This window comes from Nannobrachium achirus (assembly GCF_963921795.1).
Source record: "Nannobrachium achirus genome assembly, chromosome: 19".
In the NCBI taxonomy this organism is placed as follows: Eukaryota; Metazoa; Chordata; class Actinopteri; order Myctophiformes; family Myctophidae; genus Nannobrachium; species Nannobrachium achirus.
Window position 1 is genome coordinate 34679725 of NC_137826.1, and position 25560 is coordinate 34705284.

The 25560-nt window shown below is 44.7% G+C and overlaps 1 protein-coding gene across 1 annotated transcript in view; it reads right to left on the bottom strand.

Annotated features, from left to right (window-relative positions):
* Positions 1 to 25560, bottom strand: part of dchs1b (dachsous cadherin-related 1b) — a gene marked incomplete at both ends in the record, with an annotated part of 122104 nt that overhangs the window by 12885 nt on the left and 83659 nt on the right. Inside the window, 15 exons of the mRNA XM_080749052.1 lie at positions 1598 to 1804; positions 2618 to 2874; positions 4126 to 4335; positions 5938 to 6063; positions 7101 to 7340; positions 11869 to 11984; positions 13038 to 13333; positions 13862 to 14302; positions 18704 to 18861; positions 19010 to 19106; positions 19244 to 19431; positions 19940 to 20381; positions 20943 to 21098; positions 21818 to 22284; positions 24760 to 24996. Of these exons, the coding sequence (XP_080605178.1) occupies positions 1598 to 1804; positions 2618 to 2874; positions 4126 to 4335; positions 5938 to 6063; positions 7101 to 7340; positions 11869 to 11984; positions 13038 to 13333; positions 13862 to 14302; positions 18704 to 18861; positions 19010 to 19106; positions 19244 to 19431; positions 19940 to 20381; positions 20943 to 21098; positions 21818 to 22284; positions 24760 to 24996 (3638 nt within the window). The remainder of the gene's footprint in view (positions 1 to 1597; positions 1805 to 2617; positions 2875 to 4125; positions 4336 to 5937; positions 6064 to 7100; positions 7341 to 11868; positions 11985 to 13037; positions 13334 to 13861; positions 14303 to 18703; positions 18862 to 19009; positions 19107 to 19243; positions 19432 to 19939; positions 20382 to 20942; positions 21099 to 21817; positions 22285 to 24759; positions 24997 to 25560) is intronic.

A 25560-nucleotide genomic window follows, 5' to 3' on the forward strand; every position in this document is an offset into this window, starting at 1 on the left:
GACACGCAGTAGTAAACAAGACAGTCACACAGACAGTCAGAGCGGTGGAGGTTTTGGAACACAGGCAGGGGCAGCCCCAGACAGACAACCACGGTTGCACTCATTGGAGACTATTGGACTTCACTCAGTAATCACAGTTCCATCGAGAACACAGCACATTATTTTGACGGGGAATGGAGGCTTCTGTTGCATGGGCTGACTGTTATGAAGACGTTAGCTTCACATTAGCTTCAGACGTAGCCTACTAGCCCTGGAACTTGTCTGTGCTTGTCTGCCCCAAAGCCTCCACCATGCGTGTAGCCGGAGAGTGTATCATTGAAAATAAAGTCAGCAAACTGCTGATCACTGACAGTGCACACAACATGATCGCAGGGGCCAGGGAACTGGATGGGCATAATGCCTTGTGCCACACATCTTCAGCGAGCTATAGCCTATAATCTCCAAGCAATACCACCGCAATTTGTGTCGTCGTCACGTTAATGTTAATGTATTGTTAATCTAAGGCTACCAACGAGCCATCACAGTGTCTACATAATAACAGGGTTTATCAAAGTGAACTAGGGGTGCCATAATCGTAACACCAGTCCAGGGTGCGGTGCCTCAGAATACTTTGATAATGTTTCAAATGTAGCCTATCAATATTACTTCAGTTAAACCTAGAGCCTCTATGCTTTGTAAAAGGCTGCACTGTACTTGAGTAATTTTTCCATACACAAACTCTTCACAAAATAATAGATTACAAGCTCACAACGCATCTTATGTGAGCTTGTAGATCGGCTATTTTTGGTGAATGTTCCACCCAGAATAGGGATGCTGTGGTTAAAGTGATTAAATGCCAAGTAAAAAGTTAATTTATTTCTAATCTGTCCTAATGGAAACGCACATTTTGCCCCAGAATACTTTGATAATATTTCAAATGTAGCCTATCAATATTACTTCAGTTAAACCTAGAGCCTCTATGCTTTGTAAAACGCTGCACTGTACTTGAGTAATTTTTCCATACACAAACTCTTCACAAAATAAAAGATTAAAAGCTCACAACGCATCTTATTGTGAGCTTGTAGATCAGCTATTGTTGGTGAATGTTCCCCCCAGAATAGGGATGATGTGGTTAAAGTGATTAAATATATAAAAGTTCATTTAAATCTGTCCTAATGGAAACATTTTCTCGAATATTCTGGACAGTAAGCCTATTTGTCATATAGAATTTGAATAAACTAGGTATTTGTCTACCTCCCATGTTGATATGAGTATTATATATCTGTTTAAGGTAGTTTTAGAACAGATAAAAAATATGCGATTAATTTGCGATTAATCGTGATTAATTATGGACAATCGTGCGATTAATTCGATTAAATATTTTAATCGATCCCCAGGCCCCAGCCCTAATATATATATATAGGTCTATATATATATATATAGAGAGAGAGAGAGAGAGAGAGAGAGAGCACAGTATGAAAAATGTAGTGTGATGCAGTGCAGTATAAAATTCACTTGTTCACCAAAGTTCAGTGCCTTGAAAGAAGCTAAGAAACTAACCATGGTAACGCTAACCAACTTTGATAGATATAGTCATGTCTGACAGTTCTTCTGTTACCTGAGCAGAAGAGTTCCTGGGAGCAGCAGGAGAGAGGTCCACAGCAAGCACCTGGAAGCTGTATGAAGCCCTCTTCTCCCGGTCCAGAGGGGCTGACGTGGTGACGAGGCCAGTGTTCTCGTTCACAGTGAACGCTCCATGGGCCTCCTGACTGAGGAAGTACAGGACTCTCCCGTTCAGCTCGTCATCAGCGTCCGTGGCCGTCACCTATGGTGAAACACACAGAAGATGCTAAAGTGCTGTGGTGAAAGTTGTTATAAAAAACATCACCACATGAACCCTAGCGTCTTTTCTTTTCCTGGGGGAAAACATTGTGGGCCCATCACTCAGATCAACAAGCTCACAACACATGAACATGTACAGTAGATCGGCTATTTACAGTGAAGAGATTTGGTTTAGTGGTAAAAAAATCGAATCAAAAATGGAGCCTTAAAATAGTTCAACCACAAAAAGATTTTTTTTTTGGGAGTTTTTTTTCGCATTCCTAAGCCAATAATTGAATTATACTTACCGTAATTAACCAGGGTTTAATAAAGACCCCACTGATTATCGGAATCAGTGGGGTCTTTATTAAACCCTGGTTAACAAACTGTTTGTGGTTAACACTTATGCTGCCATAGTTTTGCCATACTGTAACTAATGTAGATTAACTGCCAAGGCTTTTTCCTATTTTATTTACCAGATTTTCGGTGTACCCGTCCAAGACCGACAAAGGTCTTTTCTTTCACGCGGAGAAGAAAAAATACAACCACGATGCTCCGTGTGTACGTTATGGTCCATAGAAAACAGGCCATTATGGTCGTTTTACGAAAATCGCACAAAGTGCAAGATTCAGCAGAATGAGGGTTCGCCAATTAGACCAGGTTCACTAATTGGGCCATCATCAATCGAAGAGGGAGGAGCAAGTGAAATCACCTGCTGCAGTGTTGGGTTAGAACGAAAACCCCGGCCCACTGACATAAACAAACTGGTAATAATCATGTGTATAATTATAAATAAATGTAAATGCCCATGTCTGACCTGCAGGACTTGAGAGCCCTCTGCAGCGTCCTCTGACACCTCAACAGAGTAGCTGCCGCTGCCGAACACGGGGCTGTTGTCGTTCACATCCAACACGTTCACCTCCACCGTCACCGTGGTGCTGAGGGCGGGGCTCCCACCGTCCACAGCCACCACCTCCAGCGTGTACACGGCCTTCTTCTCCCGGTCCAAGGCCCGCGAGGAGGACAGGGACCCCGTCCTGGCCTCAAGCTGGAAGTCACCGTCAGGGTCCCCAGCTGTGAAGGGGTGCGGAGAGAGAGAGAGAGAGAGAGAGAGAGAGAGAGAGAGAGAGAGAGAGAGAGAGAGGGAGAGATAGGGAGAGATAGACAGAAATAGAGAGAATGAGGAATAAAGGAAAGGTGAAGGAGAGAGAAAAGGGGATAGAAAGAAAGAAAGAAAGAATTAAAGCGAAAGGGAGGGAGGGGGAACAAGAGAGATAAAGAAATATAAATCATACCCAGTGTGAATGAGTGGTGGCTTTTATGAGTTAATTTCAATACGCGTCCCGTGAAGCTTGGCCAATGAGCCAAGTGTGGGACGTACATACCTGTACATACATACATACAGTACCTACATACATACCTACATACATACACACATACATACATACATACAGACAAACAGACAAAGCCAGAGGTAGGAGCGGTTAGCACCACCCAAAAAGTGACAGGGAGTAGTAGGGAGAGAAAACGATAGAGCAGAAAAGGGAACAGAGAGAGAGAGAGAGAGAGAGAGAGAGAGAGAGAGAGAGTGAAGGAAGAGAAAAAGCAGAGTTCACTACAACCATCTAATGAACCCAGATCATTTCATTACAGTACAGCATAACCTTGACATTTCATTTGGCACGTAAGGTCTACTCTCATAATCTCAGTTACACACTGGGGTGGTGGTGGGGGGGGGTTTAAAACAAGAAGCATGACAGGCGCATACACACATAATACACACACGCACGTACGTACACACATGCACACTAACACACACTTTGTCAGCCCCTTGAGTGAAATGAGCTGCACTATTTGTGAAATAAGACAGAACAGTGTCTGAATGCAGTCTGGACCATGCAGCATGAATGTTTGATGGTCCATAAGGGATGACTGCAGGAATATACGTCCAGTACACAGTCAATAGTAATATGTCAGTCTACAAGTTGGACTATGGTTGCTGCTCAGTGTCAATGTAACATCGTCTGTCCATAAACACTTGTGTAATAATCACTCACACACATGTGCAGTACACTAGTACACGTACAAATACATGCACACCCACCTCAACAAATAATCGAACCAATCACTCTTTATTAATTACTTGAGGGGAGGGCCTTCAGTCTGCCCGCACACACGTACACGTACACGTACACACACACACACACACACACACACACACACACACACACACACACACCCACACACATATGCACGCGCTTGTGTGCACGCATGCGCACATACAGTACACACATGCGCAGCACACACACACACAGAAACACATACCAGTGATCCTATACTCCAGCTCTCCGTTGGGTCCAGAGTCAGGGTCCGTGGCCTTGAGGAAGCAGAGTTGTACTGGGCCGGTGTTCTCTGGGACCTCCAGTCTGTACCAGGGCTTTGCAAACACTGGGTCGTTGTCGTTCACATCCTGCACCTCCACCCGGACCACCGCCTTGGCAAAGTTAGGAGGCAGCCCTCCGTCCCTGGCATAGACTGGAAATAGATGGGGAAGTATTCCTGTGTGTGGCCATTTTTATGCATTTACATACAGTCCTGTGCCCCGGTGTGCTCAGTATATGAGGGATTGAATGTAGGAGTCTCAGAGGTAATGTTGGAGAACCCAGATGTATCAGTGATGTGATGTCAGTCATCTACAAATTTGGGCACTGTTTCATCACGCGGATGTTACCATTGTGGTGACGCATGCGCAGTAAAGGAGGTGGTATCAGTGATGTCAGAAATGTGGGCACTGTTTCACTAATTTATGCCCATATATGGTGTTCTGTGTCCTATGCCCATGTATATTGTTCCATATCCAGGCCAGTATGTGACGTCAGTACTATGACGTCCTTGTGCCCGGGGGTGTGTGCACAATATATGAGGGATTGAATGTAGGAATCTTAGAAGTACCGGTAAAGTTGGCGTGCCCATTGGGCAGATCTTTATGCCCATATATGGTGTTCCATGTTGGAGTGCACTCTGGGCAGATCTTTATGCCCATACATGGTGTTCAGTTTACAGGCCAGTCTTTGATATCAGTACTATGACGTCAGAGTATGACGTCAGAGTACTGCAGAGAGACGGCGGACAGCGGACAGACATTCCGTAAATTAATAGTTAGATAGATAAAGTATGTATTTACTTTAAGTAAAGTGCTAAAGTAATACTTATAAGCACTCATATTTCCCTTTCCATTTCCTAGAGCTGCTGTGAAACAAGTTATAATAGTGCATTCCATTTACAGTATGAGTGTTACACAAATATAGCACACTAATATAATTAGCTGAGCTGTCCATCCGTCTGTCTGTATGTATGTGTATGCTGCTGCTACGATGACAGAATTTCCCTTAGGATTAATAAAGGTCTATCTATCAAAGTCACTCTGTTTGCAGTGACTCAATAATACACTGTATCATATTCAAATCTCAATACAAGCCCATAGAACCTCATATATTACATATTTAACTCAATATCTGACACATGCTGCAATTTGGCGGTTGAAGAAGGTTAATATTCCAAAAGAGTTTCTGATTAAAGGGATAATATTCCACTTTCAAATAAACTTTGACTGATTTTAATTTGCTTGATTCAATTTAGATATTTGATATTCATTTTATCAGACACTCTCCATGCAGGGCCCATTCCATTTTTTATATTTTTTTGGGGAAAATGGAAAAAATGTAATACAATAAAAAATATATATTAAAATTAAATAAAAATGCTATCGAAAAAACACGGCCAGCTCCCGTATTAGGAGGGTAGTATGAGTCAACAGAAAAAAGACGGGTGTTTTTGATGAATCTATCATGGTTAAAATGGAGTTTGAAGTTACAATGGGTTTGTATAGGAATGGGCCCTGGATGGGGAGTGTCTGATAAAATGAATATCAAATATCTAAATATTGAATCAAGAGAAGTAAAAACTGTCCAGGGTGTTAGCAAAAGCCTGAGTAGACGATACAATGACCAAAAGTGGAATATCCCTTTAATATGAATATGACTAAATGTGGTAATCAATAGGTAAGTGGTTGCTGGTCATATAATACATGAGTAAACAAAGTAGTGGAGAAGAGAGTATATGACTGTATAATATTACCAGTGAGGGTGTAGTGGTCATGGAGCTCTTTGTCCAGTTCTCTGGTGGTGGTGATGACGCCTGTCACAGGGTTGATGACGAAACCTTCCTCTGTCACCCCTCCAAAGGTCACATGACCATTAGAGCCTGGATACAGAAGATTAACCCATTAAGACCTGAGCAATACCTAAAAATGTCTTCTAAATCCTAGTGGTTTTCTGAAAAAAAAAAAAAAAAAAAAAGGAAATGTATGTTTCTATATCAGTGGTGACTTTATCATGTTTCATGATCTACAAGCTCATAGCGCGGCACTCGGTGCCGCGCTATGAGCTTGTATGTCTGCATACTAAAGAGAGCATGTTAACTAACAGCTATCTTCTTCATTTGCCCCCATTCATTAATTTTTTGCAGAGAGTCAGGTAAGAGACAGGTAACTGGTGAAATAGCCGTCTCTACTTGAGCTATCTCAGCCTTGCAAATTGACCTGCATTTCTTTTATTGTTTCACGTTAAAAGAAATGAGTTTGATTCAATTACAAATGGCTACTGTAGCTGACAGTAGCTGTGAAAAGGCGATTAGTATGTGGTTTGTTGCAGAGGGATTCAGTTCCTTCCTCCCTTAGCTTCCCTCTCACCACTGTTTACACTGCTACACTCTCTTTAATGTCACTTTGGCATGAGTTCATGGGCTCCCTGTTTGACGTCAAGGCAAGGTGCTAGCAACCTGTTTGCTTTGCTAATTCTTCCTGGATTGAATCTTTGGAGCCTCCCTTGTTCTTCCAACGCTCAATATATAAACTTGATCTAAACCTGTAATGATATTAATTTATTCTTGCGGGCCAACACACACAAAGGCCCATCCAAATGTGTGCCTGTGCAGGCTCCAAAGTGGAACCTCTCTTTTATTTGCTGTGGTATGTTTGGCTGTAACTCTGTGGAAAAATCCGGGAACTCTGCGAAGCGTTTCATTTTTCTTTTGTTCCTTTCGAAAACACAAGACCACGCTTTTAAGTGCTATTTACTATAAACACGCTCTTTCTGCATATGAAAGCAAATATCTAAGCGGTCCACGGATACCATTTCTGATGGTAGCTCAGGACACAGAGAATAATTCCATTCCAGTTCAGTTCATAGCCCCCATAACCGCGCTGACCGTATATACGTTGTCAGCATCGCTGAACCAACCTTGGTCGCGGTCTGTGGCGGTGACCGTCAGGACGGTGGTTCCCGGCCCCTGGTTTTCCATCACCTGGGTCTCGAACTCGGCCCACGGGAACGCCGGGGCCTCGTCGTTCACGTCGATGACCTGCACACACAGCACCTGGGCGATGGACAGCTGGGGTGTCCCGTGATCCTCCGCCACAATAGTCAGGTTGTACATCTCCTGTTCTTCTCTGTCCAGAGCCTTGAGGATGGAGAGTGAGCCTGCAAACAAAGGATATCATGACAATGCAGTATGATGACAACTTTCCACTTTATTTTTTTCCTTTTCTTTTTTTCTTGTGCTACAGTCCACTTGAATGACCATTTTCCTTTGGAATCTTTTGGTTTAGTGTGTGTGTGTATGTGTGTGTGTGTGTGTGTGTGCGTGCGTGCGTGCGTGCGTGCGTGCGTGCGTGCGTGCGTGCGTGCGTGCGTGCGTGCGTGCGTGCGTGCGTGCGTGCGTGCGTGCGTGCGTGCGCGTGCGCGTGTGAATGCATGGATTTGCCTATGTGTTTGTGTGTGTGTGTGTGCGTGTGCGTGCGTGCGTGCACACGCGCGTGTTGACGTTGGAGCGGTTCTTGTGAACATGCAATTTTGTGTACCTGAGAGAGAGGCAGTATTTATGTGCCTTGTGGTCCAGTAAAAACAAAGCCTTACAGCTTTGCTTTATGTGAGTTTCCACAATAAAGCCTTATTTTATACCCTGTTGTACAATGGTGTTGCGCGGCGAGAATACTGCAGCTGATCTATGCACTGTTGTGAGTTTGTAGATCGGCTGTTTTCACCATGCGACACCGCGGTACGACTATATTGCAGTACAAGTTAAACGACCCCAGCCGCTCACTCAGGCCATCCAACTGTGATTTGAGGTGAAACGATGACATATGACAAATCATTATGCACTACTATGTGTTTTAATGTACTGTACGTGCCCAAGCACAAGCTATAACAGCCGTCCAACAGACTTGCATGCTTTGTACTGTACAAACTGGAAGTGCTGTACAGATGCCCCATTCAAATCTGTCAGCCTGCATAACCTTCATAAAAAAGTAATTTAAATCTTAGCCTTTTTTCTTTCTTTTCTATTATGTTCTGTATGACAATATGAGCTATCAGTCCATAAATCTTTCTGCCTGTCTGTGTGTGTGTGTGTGTGTGTGTGTGTGCGTGCGTGCGTGCGTGCGTGTGTGTGTGTGTGTGAGACAGAGAGAGAGAGAGAGAGAGAGAGAGAGAGAGAGAGAGAGAGAGAGAGGGAGAGAGAGAGAGAGAGAGAATCCCATTAAGGATAGACTGGTTCCGAGATCCAGTCTGTTTCTACACTCAGAACCCCTGTCATCACCCAACAGCAGAGGGGTCAGCCAAGGTGAGCGAGCATGCCAAGTAAGTGCATGTGTACGTACGTGAGCGTGCGTGCACATGATATTTTCGTGCATGCGTTTCATGTGTTTGCAATGCATGTCTGTGTGTGCATGATGATAATTCACAGCAGAGACTGCTAGCTTAGCTGGCATGCTGCTGTGCTTGCGAGAAGTGTGTAATTTATGATTGCCGCAACAGGCCAAACATGTGCACACATGGAACGGTGCGCATGCACTCACACACACACACACACGCACACGCAGACGCACACGCACGCACACACACACACACACACACACACACACACACACACACACACACACACACACACACACACACACACACACACACACACACTCCACCATGCTGACTGTGAGGTGCTGACGTTTGGTTGAGGCTGGCTGTTTGTGTACTTTGCATTCTTTGACAGAGTTGTGGCTCATTGTGTTTGATTCAAACCATCAATCCTGTAGTTTCTGCAAAAACATAATTTCTTTCAAAATACACAGAAATGGACCACAAAATGTAGTTGATACAATATTTTGGATGCCGGAAATAATTTATTATAAATATACAGTATCTCGATACTACTGACTGTAGGCCTATATTACTTCCCAAATTCTGTCTAAAAGATATACAGTACATTTTGGCAAGGCTTTTTTTTTTCTTGTGGTGTAGGTCTACGGACAATAAAATGTTGCAGAAGTCTAATAGCCGTTTGAGGAACTGTAAATGAAAATAAAGTAGGGTTTAAGTGAAGTAATGGAGACCTCATACTGGCATAGAGCAGACATGTAATTACTGCTTGGCTGCTACTAATGGTGATATAACACATCTAATATTGGCTTCCACCGTGCCCAGTGGGTTTGTTAAGTGTCTACCAATACAATGCTAATCTGTCATTACAGATATCATTAACTGCTGGCCGTAACCAGCGCTGCGCTAAGCTAACCCCCCCGTAGCACGTGAAACAAACCAGAAGTGGAATATCAGCCCTTGTTAATTCACCAGGCCCTTGACAGTGCTGGGGTAGAGAGGGAGTTTCTTCCATCTGGAAGCTGCATTAAGTGTCCCTTCTTACGGCTCCTAATCCCATCGCAAGCCAGGGCCTATACTGGCCCACGATCAGGGGTGTCGCACCAAATTCTGGGCCCTGGGTACAAGGATTCACTCACATTTTGCGCTTTAACTATTGAAAAATAGCAGATCTACAAGGTCACAGTGAGCTGTGAACTTGTAGATCTGCTATTTTTGAAAGATTGTGAAAATTTGTGCAAGTCTTTGAATATTTCAAATCCGTTTCTTTGTTGAAAAACCTATGTTTCTATGTCAGTGGTGCTCAAACCTTTTCATGTGAAGGACCCCCAAAAGGATATGTATTTGGCCACAGACCCCCATTTCAAAATATTTAGTTCCAGGGACCCCCCAGAAGCAAAACTTGAGTTACAAATGTTCGCTTAAAAAAGACATATATTCAAAGATTCGCACACATTTAAAAAATAGCAGATCTACAAGCTTGCAGTGCTGTGAGCTTATATATGCTATTTTTCAATAGCTAAAGTATAAAATAATTAAGGTCCCTCCAACTTGGGCCCTTGTTCTCAGTCCCACTTCCCCCCCTTGTGACGCCCCTGATACCCAGTTCTGATGATGGAGAAATTGCAGCGATCATACGCGCACAATATATATAACATATCAAAGGCCGCCCTGCACGTCTCCAGCCCAAATAAAGTTTGGTTCCCATGAACAAATCCGTCAATGCAAGGAACACCAAAGCATTATTCAAGAGAAATATCACTCTTAGGCACTGAGAGATCGTCTAGTAAAGAAGGGTTATGGGGGTTATGTGAGTGTTTTAGCAGTTGGGACCCTGTAGAAAGCACACTTTCAGTGGGTAATTACAGCCTTCTGGAAAGTTCTTTTAGCCCAGAGGGCTTCTATGGGTGGGATGATGGTCTATCTATCACTCATGAAGACCGGGGAAAGTGTCTTTGATTGTGTTAAATCAATCGGTGCAGAATTGCTGATGAGTACTGACGCGGTAGAATTCACCCTAATAACGGCTTGATAGAGTGTAAATTTAACATTATTTCTTGTGAGATCCCAGCCTATGTGGAATCTATGATATCACCATATGTATAACAGAATATAACCATTTTTGGATGTTGCAACTGGGCCAACTGATAGTAGTCAGCAACGCAGACTTGTGTTCAAGGAGTGCTTCTCTGGCTGTTACGCTGAATGTGTGGTTTGGCTTTCACAGAGGGAACAGACTTTCAAAAGAAATAATTTGACTTACTGATAAAGCAGCCATTTATTGAGGCACGTAATCAGCACTTTGCAGCGTGCGCAGGCATCCATTAAGACATGTTGGTCTTAATAAATTGCTGTTATCAAAGCACTTAAGAAACTATCATGATTTTAAATGTCTCTTTACAGTATATCTTCCTGTTGTAGGGATAATGTTCCATTGGCAGCCAGAGGACAGAGCAGTATTTATGTCTTTGAAATGTCACTGAAAAGTCCATCTCGGTCCAGGTTTTGATTTGTAAAAACAAAACAAAACAAAAAAGGGTGTCTCAAGACACTACATGCAGACATCCAACATGTTTCCCCCCTGAGCAAGCATTTATTGACAGCGGCAAATATTGTTTCCACAGGCTATAATAACTAGTAAGACGCCTCAGGGCGACATGCGACCTTGCCCTAAAGGTCGCCGCCAATTCTTGGCCATCTGACCAGTGATGTATATCGGACCAGTTACCCTTATGGAGACCCCTGGTACCCATATATGGAGATCCATGTATATGGAGATATGCCGTGAGAGCCCAAACATGCTTAGTTGTTATGTGAAAGTCCTATGACATCTGACATCATACCCTTTTATGCCCATACATAGAGATCCCTGTCTGTAGAACCAGCCGTTAGTGTGTTATGTGGCCGATGTGGACTCCATATATGGGCATTCCCATATGAAGTCCTGTTATAGATATGGGCTTGTATTGATGACATCAAGGAACTCCATATATGGGCATAAAAGGGATTCTGTTAATGTGACATCAAAGTGAAGCCAGTGGCAAACCCATTCTGTTAAGAGTGGTTCCCATGACATCACAGTGATGCCAGAGCGACAAACCCATAGAACCACAGTGTCATGCGTTACAGACAGAGATACGGACAAGCTGTGAACTTTCACATACTAAACTAATAAACATGCCCCCATGATATATCATTTTAGGGCATTTGGATCCTAGAGACAAGACTATTGCACAGAAGGGATAACATGTGACACAGGTCCTCCTGAGCTGCACTCAAACCCAGAGGGGGATGTGATGATGTACTGTAGTCAGTGCATTTCATAGGAATAGATCTCTTTAGGTTTTACTCTTACCAGTGTTTGGGTTGAGACTGAAGCGCCCAGCGGTGTTTCCTGCCTGGATCCTGTACGACACTCGACCGTTCTCCCCTTCATCTGCATCTCGTGCCATCACGTACAGGATCACAAAACTGATAGTGGAGAAACTCAACATCAGATCACAACAGATGCGAGGAGCACTCACTCACTAGACTTTCAGTATGAGTACAGACCGTGAAAGCGCAGCTTCACGATCCTTCTGGCTTTTTGGGTTATAAGCGGGGGGTGTCAGAAATGTTACCACAGGGATAACTGGCTAGTTCATGTGGTTAAGCTTGGTGCGTGCTTAACCACTTGAACTGTAGCCTCCCTATTCTGGGGCAAACATTCCGCGAAAATAGCCGATCTACAAGCTACGAGTGATCTTCAAGCTCACAACGCGTTGTGTTGTGGACTTGTGATGCATTGTGAGTTTGTGGAATGGCTATTTTTGGCAAAAATATTTAGTGTAGAGCAAAAACAGGATGAGGCCTAGTAAAGAGAGATGGGATGGGAAACTCCACCATGTTGTTCCACTAAAATGCCTGGGTTTCCGAGGCTATTGTTCCACAAACCTACTATCAGACAGAGTCTTCTCCCCATGCTAGAGGTATCTTATATAGTATTAATAAATGTGTTTCTGTATGGGAACGGTCTACGACAGGGGTCTTCAACATTTTCAGGCCAAGGACCCCTTAGTTGAGAGAGAGATGAAGCAGGGACCCCCACAACCTTCCATAGAAGGTTGTGGGGGTCCCATATGGTCCCATATGGTCCATATGGTGGGGGTCCCATATGTGGGGGTCCCATATGGTCCATAGATTCCATATGGTTTCATTGTTTGACAGCACAATCATCAGTGTATTTTGGATTCATGTCGATTTGTGTTTTCAGATATTTAACTTGAACTGTCAATTTTTAATAAACTTGACATTTCACTCTGCTGCTCTTTTTCCCCTCTACACCAAACCTCTTTGCCGAAAATAGCCGATCTACAAGCAGCGCGAGGCGTTGTGAGAGAATAAGGACACTAAGGTTAAAGTGATTAAAAAAAGTTTCTATCACACAAAGATTTGAGGACCCCCTGTAGTAACTCTGAGGACCCCCCTAGGGGTCCCGGACCCCCTGTTGAAGAACCCTGGTCTAAGATGCACAATGCAACCCACCCTATAGGCTGATCTTCCATCACGCTGACCGCAGACGGCGAGCTGAACACGGGAGCGTTGTCATTCTCGTCGGTCACAAAAACCCTGGCGGTCACTGAGCCCCAGCGCCTCTGGGACGCCTCCATGGCCTGGTCCATGGCCCTCACCACCAGGTAGAGGGAGGGCGTGACCTCGTGGTCCAACCTCTGACCCAGGGTCAGGACCCCCGTGGAGGGGTCAAGGTTCAGGAGGTCAGGGGCGTCGGGCCACTGGTGCTCGATGGAGTAATGCAGCTCACTGTTGGGTCCACTCCCATCCTGATGTGGGAAGAGGAGAGAGGCTGTGAGATAACGTGAGTTATGGCAGGTCAGCTGACCCTTATTGTAAAAAAGAAAACAAATGTTTCGTTCAAAATCTGCTGAACAACTTAAATACATTTTGGACCTTGGAGATTCATTTTCTCTCACTCAAAATATATATTTTGGTAACACTTTATATTAAAGTCGCCTTTAATGCATTATAAGCCATAATCAAGAGTCTCAAATATACTTTCTGTTGATTTATTTGAAACTTAAAACTTTGTTCTCTCTGGCTTGTGCCACTGGGGTAGTGGTCCAGGCACCTCGGCTAGTAATCCAGCCTGGCGACACGTTGCAGGTTCGAGACTCTATCGACCCAGCGGCGACCTTTGCTGCGTGTCGCCTCCCCATTTTCTGTCAAACTACTGTATACCTATCAATTACTGTAAGGCATAAAACCCCCCCCCCCCCCTAAAAAAATCCACTTTATTTTCCTCTTAAAATTTAAGAGAAGTAATGAGTTTACTAAACAGGGGTGAGTCTAACCTTATCCGATGCCTGGAAAGTGTAGATGGAGGCGCCGGGCTCTGTGTTTTCTGGGATCACTATGGTAACGGGGTCCTCGGTGAACTCGGGGGCGTGGTCGTTGCTGTCCTGCACGTTGATGTCCAGCTGCACCCGGTAGCTGCTGGGAAACGCCCGGGAGAAGTCGGACACCTCGATGTGCAGCGTGTACTTGGAGCCCTTCTCGTAGTCCAGCTCGCGCACCAGGTACACGTCCCCCTTCAGACGGTCCACCATGAAGGTGCCCTCCCGGTCTGTCCCGCCCACAACCAGGTAGGTCACCTGGCCGTCCAGTAAGGCGGGCTCGAGCTGGTCGTGCGGCCGCACAGAACCAATGACGGAGCCCGGATCGGTCCCTTCCACGGTGTTCAGAATCATGGAGAGGACGTTGGGATTGGGGCTGGACTTGGAAGAGCTGAGAACCTGAGAAAGGAAATCAGAGATCATTTAACGTCAAAGTATTAACCTGCTGTGCTCAGGAAGTGTAGGTTACATTGCATTAGACCAGTGTTTCTCAACCTGTGGGTCGGGGCCCCCAGGGGGGTCCCCAAATTATTTGGGGGGGTCCCCAGAGGATTAACTTAATGTGCAACACTGTTTTCTCACTCAACAGTAAACAAAAAAACAACATAACGTTTGAGTATATAGAGGGTATCTGCACATTTCTAAAGTGACAATTTAAGGACGTTTTAATACCTCTAAAATGACAAATAAAACATTGGCCAAATTGTCAAATATTAGAGGCAGAAATTGTGAAAATGGGGGTGTCTGTCAGCGAGGGTGTTGACAGAGACGCTAGCCCTCGATGAGGGATGCTCATCGGCAGGTGTTCCTGTTGTTTACAATAGCAGTGGCAATGCAGAAGTGTGTGGGGAGAGTTAAATGCTACAATGACTACACTGGTAGAAAAACGGGGTACAAATAATTGGCTACGCAAAAAAAAAGAAAAGAGAAAAAAAAAGTAGAGGATAAAACATTTTTGACCTTTCAGACAGCATGTTAACTCATTAAAAGCCTCAGACATTAACGGATTATAATATCCAGAGTGCCTCCCACCCCCCCCCCATTCACGGCCGTTCTCTTGTTTTGTCTTATTTTGAAGGCCACCGGAAGTACTTCCGGTCTGACGTCATCGGATCCTTCGACTGAACCGATCATTGTTTATGTGGAGCCATGCTGGATCGGCTCGTAGCGTTTATACATGTGTTTTATAAGCGAGCATCTGCCTCCATCTTCGCTTCTAAAGTGTAGTTTTGAGATAATGGACATTAAAGATGAGGCGGCCCGTCCACCTCAATGTTATGGGATGACTATTGTGTGCTCGTGGAGCCGTGATGATGACAAATCAGCGCGGATTTCGTCTCCGGAGCGTCGGCCATTGTACTAGGTATTTTTACTCGCCGTTACAGTAATATATTACTTTTCCCGCGACATCGCGTGGATGGCACTATAGATACTCTACTTTTCCCGCGACATCGCGGGGTTGGCTTTTAATGAGTTAAGAACAATATAATGCAGGTCTACATATAGTGTTACTATATATTCTGTAACATATTTGATACGTCACTGAGTTCCTGTGTTGCTTCCTGAGAAATGACAGAAATCCTAGCCCCACGGATGTGCAGTACCTAACCCCAACAAACCCTAGGGATCTTGTCTGTTTCTGTTGTCATTACCACAATAACCCTCATGGGGCAATAGGCTATACACAAACACAGACCGTATACATTCCTTCCAGGAATTATGTTGAAACTGTAGCATCTTGGCATCAAGACGAGAGCAGATGAGGGATCGATGACAATGGCAATATGTTGTAAATATCCTGGCAAAAGAATTCTACCGGCTGTGCTATTACAGCACTGTGCTGTCCGCACGCTAGCCAGTCGGCCAGTCAGTCCGGTCACGTTGTTGCTGGGGCAGCGATGGCAACAACCAGATGGGGAGCAAATGTGTGTTTAAGGGGCTTTTGACACTTTTGAACAACAGCCATGGGACTGTACATTGTTTCAGAATGAGCAGATCAAAGCGCAAGGAAAAGACGGCAAACACAAGCAGGCCTTTGCAGCATGCTTGAAATGCAGCATTCCTCACACGCACATTTACGCTTTTGCATGCATGTGATTAACCATGCACACATGTATGCGTTCACACATAATACAGGCCTGCAAACACACAGACACACACATACTATACACACAAAGGCAGGCACACACACACACACACACACACACACACACACACACACACACACACACACACACACACACACACACACACACACACACACACACACACACACACACACACATGCATGCACCATCCCCTCGTTGCTGCCTATTAGTATTAATCACATCTTTTTGATGGCCCTTATCAAACTCAAACGGAGGAAGTAAGTGATTGGAATAATTTGTATGAGCTTAGCTCAGCCTAAGCCTCTCCAATTATGACATACAGTACAGTACAGTGCACTGCAGAGCAGGGCAATGCAGTACAGTGCAGAGCAGCAGTCGTGGCTGCAGAGCAGTGCAGTTAGGGCTGTCACGATTATGACATTTTACATGACGATTATTTGTCACTCAAATAATTGCGATTAACGATTTAATTGTGTTTTTGTCGTTGACAATTAAATTTCTGTTTGGCTTTAAGTTGCACATGGTAGATCTGACACATAGCCTAAATGTACAAAGAAATTACTGACATATTTGACAACTTTATACTTAAAAAAGAACATTGATAGTGGAAATAACCGATCTACAAGCTCACGACGCGTTGTGAGCTTGTAGATCTGCTATTTCCACAATATTTGACCTTTTTTTAAATATATGAACATTTTTCAACATGGAAACGATTATGACGATTATGAAAAATAATCACGATTATGTAAAAAAAAATCACGATTAGACGATTGTTAGGTAATAATTGTGACAGCCCTAAGTGCAGTGCAGTACAGTGCAGAGCAGAGCAGCAGTCGTGGCTGGGCTGACACCATGACAGGTTGAGGGAGGAAGCCTAATACCACAGCAGATGAAAGGTCAGATAAATCTGGAACCCAATTCCCTTTATTTAAACATGGAAACGTACCAGACTGCATCATCGACTCTGCTCAAAAGTCTCTCGTGCCTGTACTCCGCACGTGGCTCACATTTCGCCCAGTGTTCTCTCCATGTAGCTGGGTTAGCGTGTGTACGTTTCCCAGTGGATAACCGTACCCTTGTGTCTGGTTTTACCCACAGCTGCTAGGAGTGAAATGGTATCTCTAAATCGTTATCTGGAAATGTTAGCTCTTACGTGTGTGTTCAAATGTGTCATTACATTGTGTCCGCGTGTACGCGTGCATGCATGCTTATGTGGGTGTGTGTGTGTGTGTGTGTGTGTGTGTGTGTGTGTGTGTGTGTGTGTGTGTGTGTGTGTGTGTGTGTGTGTGTGTGTTTGTGGATGCACGTGTGTATGTACATGTGTGTGCGTGTGAGCCTGAGCCCTGGCATGCACCGCTGCCTGCTACCGTACGGCGGTGTGTTCCTCGTGTGATCAGAGAGATTCCTTTCAGCTGGCTCTCATCAAATCTCATCTGGGAACGTTTGATTTCAAGGTGCTTGTTTCCCGTCTGTCTAATCTCAGTGTCGCACAAGCAGGGGCGCAGGGCAACAATCTGAGGCGAGCACTACCGCTCTAATTAGCATCCCTTTCCTCTCTCAAATCACAATGCAAAAAAAAAAAAAACCTAAAGAAAGAAAGAAAAAAGGAATCAGTTTTTAGACTAAAGTATCTGGTGTAAAATTATGCTACCACTGTACTCTGGCTAAATGCCACTGTGGTAGACCTTAGGAAGTGCAGTTCTTCCATAGTTGGATTCCTGATATAGAGGGCGTTGATATGCAGGAATGACCCTCCTGTAGAAGAATCCAGAGCGATAACTCAGCCAGGCCCACTTCTCTCCTGCTGTTCAGTGTTTCTCACCTTGGGCTTGGGTTACCCAACTCACCTCTGGAGCAGGAAACACACACTGGATCCGATAGACGACGTTTGTTTGTACAGGCACCGCTTCAGTTTCCCTACCTCTTTTTTTTTTTTGTTAACTCTATTTTCCATCTCCCTCAACACTGATACTATTCGCTTCTCTTGCAGTTGAGGAAATTACTCTGGAGACGGAGTGAACTGGAGGCAGGGAAGGCAACGGCACTGAGGTAATGAGGAGGTGAGGCCAAATTGCTGGAGGTTTGAGTGTGAAGTTGGCCTCCCTGGCCGTTTACCTCATGAGCAGGGAGTCTCTCGAAGTAGTAAGAAACCTTTGTGCGTGTGTGTGTGTGTGTGTGTGTGTGTGTGTGTGTGTGTGTGTGTGTGTGTGTGTGTGTGTGTGTGTGTGTGTGTGTGTGTGTGTGTGTGTGTGTGTGCGTGTGTGTGTAAGATAGTAATAAATGACGTAAACTGAAGGAATGTGTCAAATGATATATGACAAGTGTGGTGTTACTGAGCCATCATTTGCAAATAACATTAACTGCACCGTAATCCCAGTGTGAGTGTGAACTGGATGGATGGACAACTCCAGTATGATTATTTATATACTGTATACTAGTCCTTGCCCGTTCGAACATATGTGCTCCGAATTACCGTATGTGCAGAGTTCGGGTGTGCACAGTATATGAGGGATTGAATGTAGGAGTCTCAGAGGTAATGTTGGAGAACCCAGACGTACAGTATCAGTGATGTCAGTCATCTCAAAATGTGGGCACTGTTTCAGCATGTAGCTGTTACCATGGTGTCAGCCATAGACATTGGGTAAATTAATAGTTCGATATATTCATATGGATATATGTTAAAGTATACCTGTATGCGTAGCTGGCAGGTGGAGCTGAGGCTGGGAGTTCCGTGGTCAGAAGCAGTCACAGTAAAGGCATATTCTGCTCGTTCTGCCCATCTCAGCGGGGAGGCGGTACGTAGTTCCCCACTGGACGGGTTCAGAGAGAAACGCTCTGCTCTTGGACCTACAGTATACAGAGAGAAGAGAAGAGAAGAGAAGAGAAGAGAAGAGAAGAGAAGAGAAGAGAAGAGAAGAGAAGAGAAGAGTGAGTGAGTCATTCCTGTCAGTGAGTAAGTCAGTGAGTCAGTGACTTGAAATAAAGTGAGTCTGACCTGATAATGAGTAGTAGATGGTGCCGTTTTCTCCCTCATCTGGATCTTTGGCTGACAGCGTTGTTATGACTGAGCCAGACGAGAGCCCCTCCATCGACTCCATTGAGAAGAAGAGCAGTGTTTTATTCATCTCTTTTATTAATAATACAATCTTAGGTCATTGTGTATTAGTCCCCTGGGGGACCTTATTTTGAGAACCACTGCCCTATACCCTCCTCTCTTTTCCCCTCTCACCTGTATAAGTAGCTCCGCCTCTGGCTGGGCGTGGCTAAACCTGGGGGCATGGTCGTTCTCATCCAATACAGAGATGTGGGCGGTCCCTGTGGCACTGCGTGGGGGCGTGCCCCCGTCTTGCACCACCACAACCAGCTGGTAGCTGGAGTGCTGCTCTCTGTCCAGGGCCACTCGCGTGCTGATCTCACCTGGAGATACAGCAAGGGGAGGAGCAGTGCCATGATTGAAAGTGCCATAAAATAGCATAAATAGATATACACGAAATAATGGAAAGAAAAGATACATGACAAATGTTTTATATCAGTAGTTCCCTAAACTTTTTAGGTCGAGACCCAAAAAAGAGCCCAGGACCCAAACTAGTGAATACAGCAGATATACAAGCTCACAACGCGTTGTGAACGCGATGTGAGCTTGTAGATCAGCTATTTTCACTATTTACTGTATGGAATTAAATTATTTCTTAGATCTTTATTCTATTTATATGTGAAATGACTTTTTTTTTTTTTCATTCATGAAAATACCTTAGGTTTTGGGGGAATGTTTTTTGAAAATGTTTTGAAATAATAATCAAATAAAAATGTGTCCGTGACCTACAAATGGGTCCCAACCCAGTGCTTGGGAAACAGTGTGTTAAATTATAGAAAAACATATATGATTGAGAGAATACGTATGGGAGAAAACACTGCGTCTGCTCACCGGTCTGTGAGTTGATCTGGAAGTGTCTGTCGGAGTGCATCAGTCTGTAGGAGAGGCGAGCGTTGAGCCCGGCGTCTCTGTCGGTGGCCGACACCCGTCCGAAGCCCGTCCCCGCCACCAGGTTCTCCCGGACGGCCAGGAACACCCTCTCCTGGCTCAGCCGGGGGGAGTTGTCGTTCTCGTCGGTCACGGTGACCCTCACCGTGGCGCTGCCGGTCCTGCCCGTCCCGCCGCGTCCCGAGGTGGCCAGGACAGTCAGCAGGTACATGTCCTTGGCCTCGCGGTCCACCGAGCTGCGGACGAACAGCCAGCCGCTGTCCGGCATGACGCCGAAGCTGGCAGCGTCGCCGTCCGGCCGGAGCCGGTAAGACACCGGGGAGGAGGAGGAGGAGGAGGCTCCGCCGTTCCCGTTCCCCACGGACTCCCTGTTGAGCGCCCGCACCTGCAGCAGTGTTGATTTTGAGAACACATTTTGATTTAGATTTTTTTGGTCTTTTGAATAGAATTTCATTTAGTTTTAGTAATTAGTGAGCTGACTAAATCTACAGTTGAAAACAAAAAATATTTTGGCGGGCCATGATGGTCATTTGACTAAAACTAAATTAAATTTAGTTTGACTAAAACTAAATGAAATTCTACTCGTGGTAGTTATAGTTCCACTGTAAATATCTATTATTTATTTTCTACTATTTTTTTACAACTGTTTTTTTTTTTCTTTTTTTTTTTTTGATACAGCGAGGGGAGAAGTGCCATGACTGAAAGTGCCATAAAATAGCAAAAATAGACGAAATAATGGAAAGAAAAGATGTACTCGTCAAATAGTTCCTTGCACTTTTTAGGTCGAGACCCAAAAGAGAGATTAGAAGTTTTATGAGATACAAAAAGGTTTCCTCCTTTCTCCTTTTAGTTGACCTTGTACCAGTGAACTGTACTGTCATGAAACTGTACCCTTTCCTAAGCAAACTTCTAATAAAGTCTTCAATCAATCAATCAAAACACTGACCTGCAGGAAGCGCGTGTTGAGCGGCATGTTCTCCCTCAGCTCCACGCGGTAGGTGAGTGTGTCAAAGTGGGGGCCCTGCGCGTCCTGCGCCTGCACGTGCACCACCAGGGTGAAGGTGGAGCTGAGCTGGGGCGCACCGCCGTCCTTGGCTACCACCTGGAGGAGCAGTGGTGGGGAGAAGTACTCAATATAGATTTACTTAAAGAGGTGGTGCCATAATTTTGTACTTTTTCTGTTTTGTATGTGTCTTAGGTTAACATTACTCCAATAGACCACTGGTTGTGGTTATAATGTGCACATTTGCCTTCCCTGTGTATTTCTGGTTTCTCCCTGAAAGCTGAAAGCCTCTGAGTGGGGGGGGGGGGGGGGGGGTGCCATAGTTTTGTACTTTTTCTGTTTTGTATGTGTCTTAGGTTAACATTACTCCAATAGACCAACAGTTACGGTTATAATGTGCACATTTGCCTGGAGTGGGTGTTCTAAAACTTTAGCGATTTAACAGTTAGGACAATTTTAAGATTTGTTTTATAAAAAAGGTTACATGGTATAACTTTAAAGTTTTCAAATGTATAAAACTCTTTTGAAAATAGCCAATCTACTGTACAAGCGCACAATGGGTCGCACCGTGCTTGTACCGTGGATCGGCTATTTTCAAATGGCCGAAATCTATTTATAGAATTGTTTATGTATGTTTTGTAATAATAATCAAAATCTACAATGTAACTAGTAACTAATACTTTGCAAATAAATGAAATGGAGTAAACGTACAATATTTGGATCAGTAGCAGTAAAAGTATTGGAAATTGGAAATACCTCAAAAGTGTACTTAAGTACAGTACTTGAGGAAATGTACTTAGTTACTTTACAGCACTGACCTGGAGGTCGTAGCGGGGCACGCTCTCGTAGGACAGACTGCCAATCAGGCGCACCTCCCCGCTGCCCCGGTCCACGCCGAACGTCCTCTGGCCCCCCGCCGCCCCGCCGCCGCCGGCCGAGAGCAGGTCGAAGCTCAGCTGACCGTTGTGGCCCGAGTCGCGGTCAACGGCCTGCACGCGGTAGATGACCGTGCCCATCTTGGTGACCTCGGGCAGGAGGAGGGACTCGGAGGAGGACGGGAGGAAGGCGGGGGCGTTGTCGTTGACGTCGGAGATGGTGACGCGCACGCGGCAGGTGCCGTACGCCGGAGGGGAGCCCTGGCGGGCCTGCACCTCCAGCTCCAGGCTGGAGCGGGTCTCGTGGTCCAGAGGCAGGGCCGTCCGGATGGTACCGGAGGAACTGTCCACGGTGAAGTAGCCGTCCGGGTCCCCAGAGGAGATGGAGAACAGGATGTCCTTGGACACACCTGAGAGAGAGAGAGGGGGGGGGGGTGGTCGGAGAGTGAGAATGAGAAAGAGTAAGACAGTGTTTCTCAAACTTTCACATGGAACCAAATGAACCCTAACGGGTTCATTTGGTTCCATGTGTACACTGTCAGAGTTACAGACTTGTAAGGGTCAATTTAGACCCCCATAAAGGAACCCACACTGTCCCTGGAATCCACTTTGAGAACCACTCGAGTAAGAGACAGCGAGTGTAAGAAGGTGTGGGGCCTATGTGTGCTATCTTGTGCTTGGCACTGTTTCCAGATAATCGTCTCTCAAGTCACATCCTCTCCATCTCTCCCACTCTCCCATCTTTTCTATTCCTCGCGCTCGATCAGATAAGCCCATTCGGAACACTTAGCGAGTACTGACAAATATCCCGCCGAGTCAAAGGGGATATTCGTGGGGATAATTCTTTAGCTTCACCTCATCTAAATGAGGACAGAGAGACGGGAGAGCACTTCGGTCCACTACCTCCACTCTTGCTCCTCACTCTTGACTCCCACTCGGAATGACATGTCATCCAAATCCATTTCTCTGTCATTAATACCGGGAGAAAATAAATGTCTGGCTGGAGTGAAAATAAACCCTGGTAAAAGGCAGCGCACTATGATGAATGTGATTTCCTAATGGGGTGTGTACTCCTGTTGCTTGTCTATTTGCACAGCGGCTCTGCTCTGGTGAGCGGTACAGTATCTGTGCTGCGTGCTCTGCTCCATTGAGGTGGCTGACAAGTGGATGGGAGAGGGATTTTTCTGCCGTGGGACTTGTCGGGGAAATGAGAGAGCAGTTCCGCCCCGTCAGAGAAGTCATGTAAGACAAGCTTTCCTTGGCATTAAAGCATAAAAGATTACATTTTCATTCGTAGGGGGAATAAATGGGAGTCCAAAAAACAGTTACCCGGGCAGAATTTAAGTGCTATGTATTCATTTTGGGGAAACGTTTGCTGGCGTAACCACTTTCACCCTGGCATCCCAAAATGTGTTTTTCAGGTCGCAATGGGACATTTATTTTTGTTCTATTTTGACTACTACTAATAGCTGAAGTATAACATAGAGCTTAAGTGGTTAAATTCATAGGACATCCTAAACATTTTGGTCTTTTGGACTAGCTATAATATGGAAATGTCCCCTCTACACATTAATTGATATGATTTTTCTATAGTCATAAAATAAATTCATAGCTCAAGTTGGACCCGAACTCTGCCTAAACTCAGATTTTAAGAAAAGAAAAAGAAAAAAGAAAAGAAAGAAAAGAAAACAGTCTCCACGTGCATGATGTCTTAAGTAAGTGGTCGCATATGAGCTGGATCGTTTTCCTACCAAAAGCAGCTCATGATGTTCACAATTAACATAAGTAGTAGAGCCTCGTGCTCATTTCCTCCTTATGGGAATCTATCTATTATATTTATGCTATGTTCACACTAGCGCCGACAAAACAACAGGCCATAAGTCTTTTTCAGCGAGATGAAGCTACAAAGCGAGGCCCAACACTTGCGTGACGTGCTGCTATAAACAAAGTTCAACTTTTTTCAGTGCTCCAATGACGCAGTTCAGTGTCAATCAATCAAATGTTTTTGTTTCACTGTTTCCCCTCCCCTTCTCTCTCTCTCTCTCTCCACAATTCCGTCCCTGTTCCGTTAAAGGAAAACTCATTCTTGCCATTAACCAGATCCCTGTTCTATCTAACCCTACCATTTGTATTTATGCAGTATGGCATGAACACAATGTAGCTGGCCATACTTGGTCATTCTTGGATACTTCAACCTTATGCCATCTGGGCAAAGATACAGAACCCTGAAGTGGGAAAAGGTTCGTTTTAGCAGGAGTTTTGTCCCCTCAGCCATTGCAGCATAAAGAAACTGTATGGCTTTCTGTGTACATTGGGGACATCAAGTTTTTGTCTTTGTGATACTGTATGTTGTTTTTGTTGATGTTTTCGAACAGACTTGTGAAGACAAATATCCCTTTTGGGACAATAAATATTATCTTTATTTTTATTATATTGTAGCTTTTGTCACCGCTACTGTGAACCCAGCATCAGAGTGTAAAAAGCATCTTTTATAGCCCCTCTTATGGACATGTTGCTCCACCGGGCGCACAGAGCGTCGTGTCAACTCAACGCTGGGAACGCTAATATTATAAAACATACCTTAACCACTTTAAGCCTATTTTATACTTCGGCTATTTGAAAATAGACGCTCTACATTGTCTACAAGCTTACAACGCGTCGCGATGTGACGTGTTGTGAGCTTGCAGATCTGCTATTTTCAAACATTTTGTACATTTTGTACTTTTACTTTTATTAAGTACATTTTGATGCCAATAATTTCTTACTTTAAGTACATTTTGAATTCCGGACTTTCACTTGTTACAGCGTATTTCTATATTGCCGTTTTGATACTTTGACTTAATGTAAGTAAAACATGGGAGTACTTTTTCCACCACTGCCCTCACCGGTCTTGGCAGCTGCACGGACCGTCCCCACAGCCGTGCCCCTCAGGACGTCCTCGGACACGGTGAAGAAGTACTGCGCCTGGTCGAACACAGGGGGCGCCACAACGCCTCCCACCACGCTCACGTTCACCCTGGCGTTGACCGGCGCGGTCAGGCCGCCGCCGTCCTCCGCCGAGATCACCATGGAGATGACTGTGTTGGCTCTGCCGTGGAGGGAGCGGGAGAGAGAGATCACGCCTAGAGAGAGAGAGGGGGGGACCACGACGGAAGAGGGAAAATAAAACAGAAGAGAGGAAATTATGATCGTTTTCTGGTTAAACCTTTTCCTTTGAGCTGTGGTCGTTGTCAGCCTGGGGATGTTGGTTCAGACACAGTAGAAACCAGCGTTAAGTTAACTCAGAGAGTGCACAAAATGTTACATACGGATACATTTACACGGTAGATTTGGACTGTTTAATTCACCAGTGACAGTGTGTGTACATTATACTGTATATCCACAGTTATTTGTGTTAAACAGCTTCTCATATACTGATTTTAACACCCTCGACGTGTTTTACTTTACATAAAATGATGCCCCATACAGTGAGTTGTTTGTGTTATAAAAAGTGCAGTGTATAGGTATAAATATTGTGTCAGTTGCTATTTGAAATCTGTCAGCGTATGTTTTGAATACATGTAAACTGCAGTGAATATAAACGTCCAATTCTGATTCGTAACTGTCACTCGATAACCCTTAAACTTCACCTGGTTCCTCTGTTGGAAACACATTACACATTCAGAGCAAGCTCCATGCATCCTATA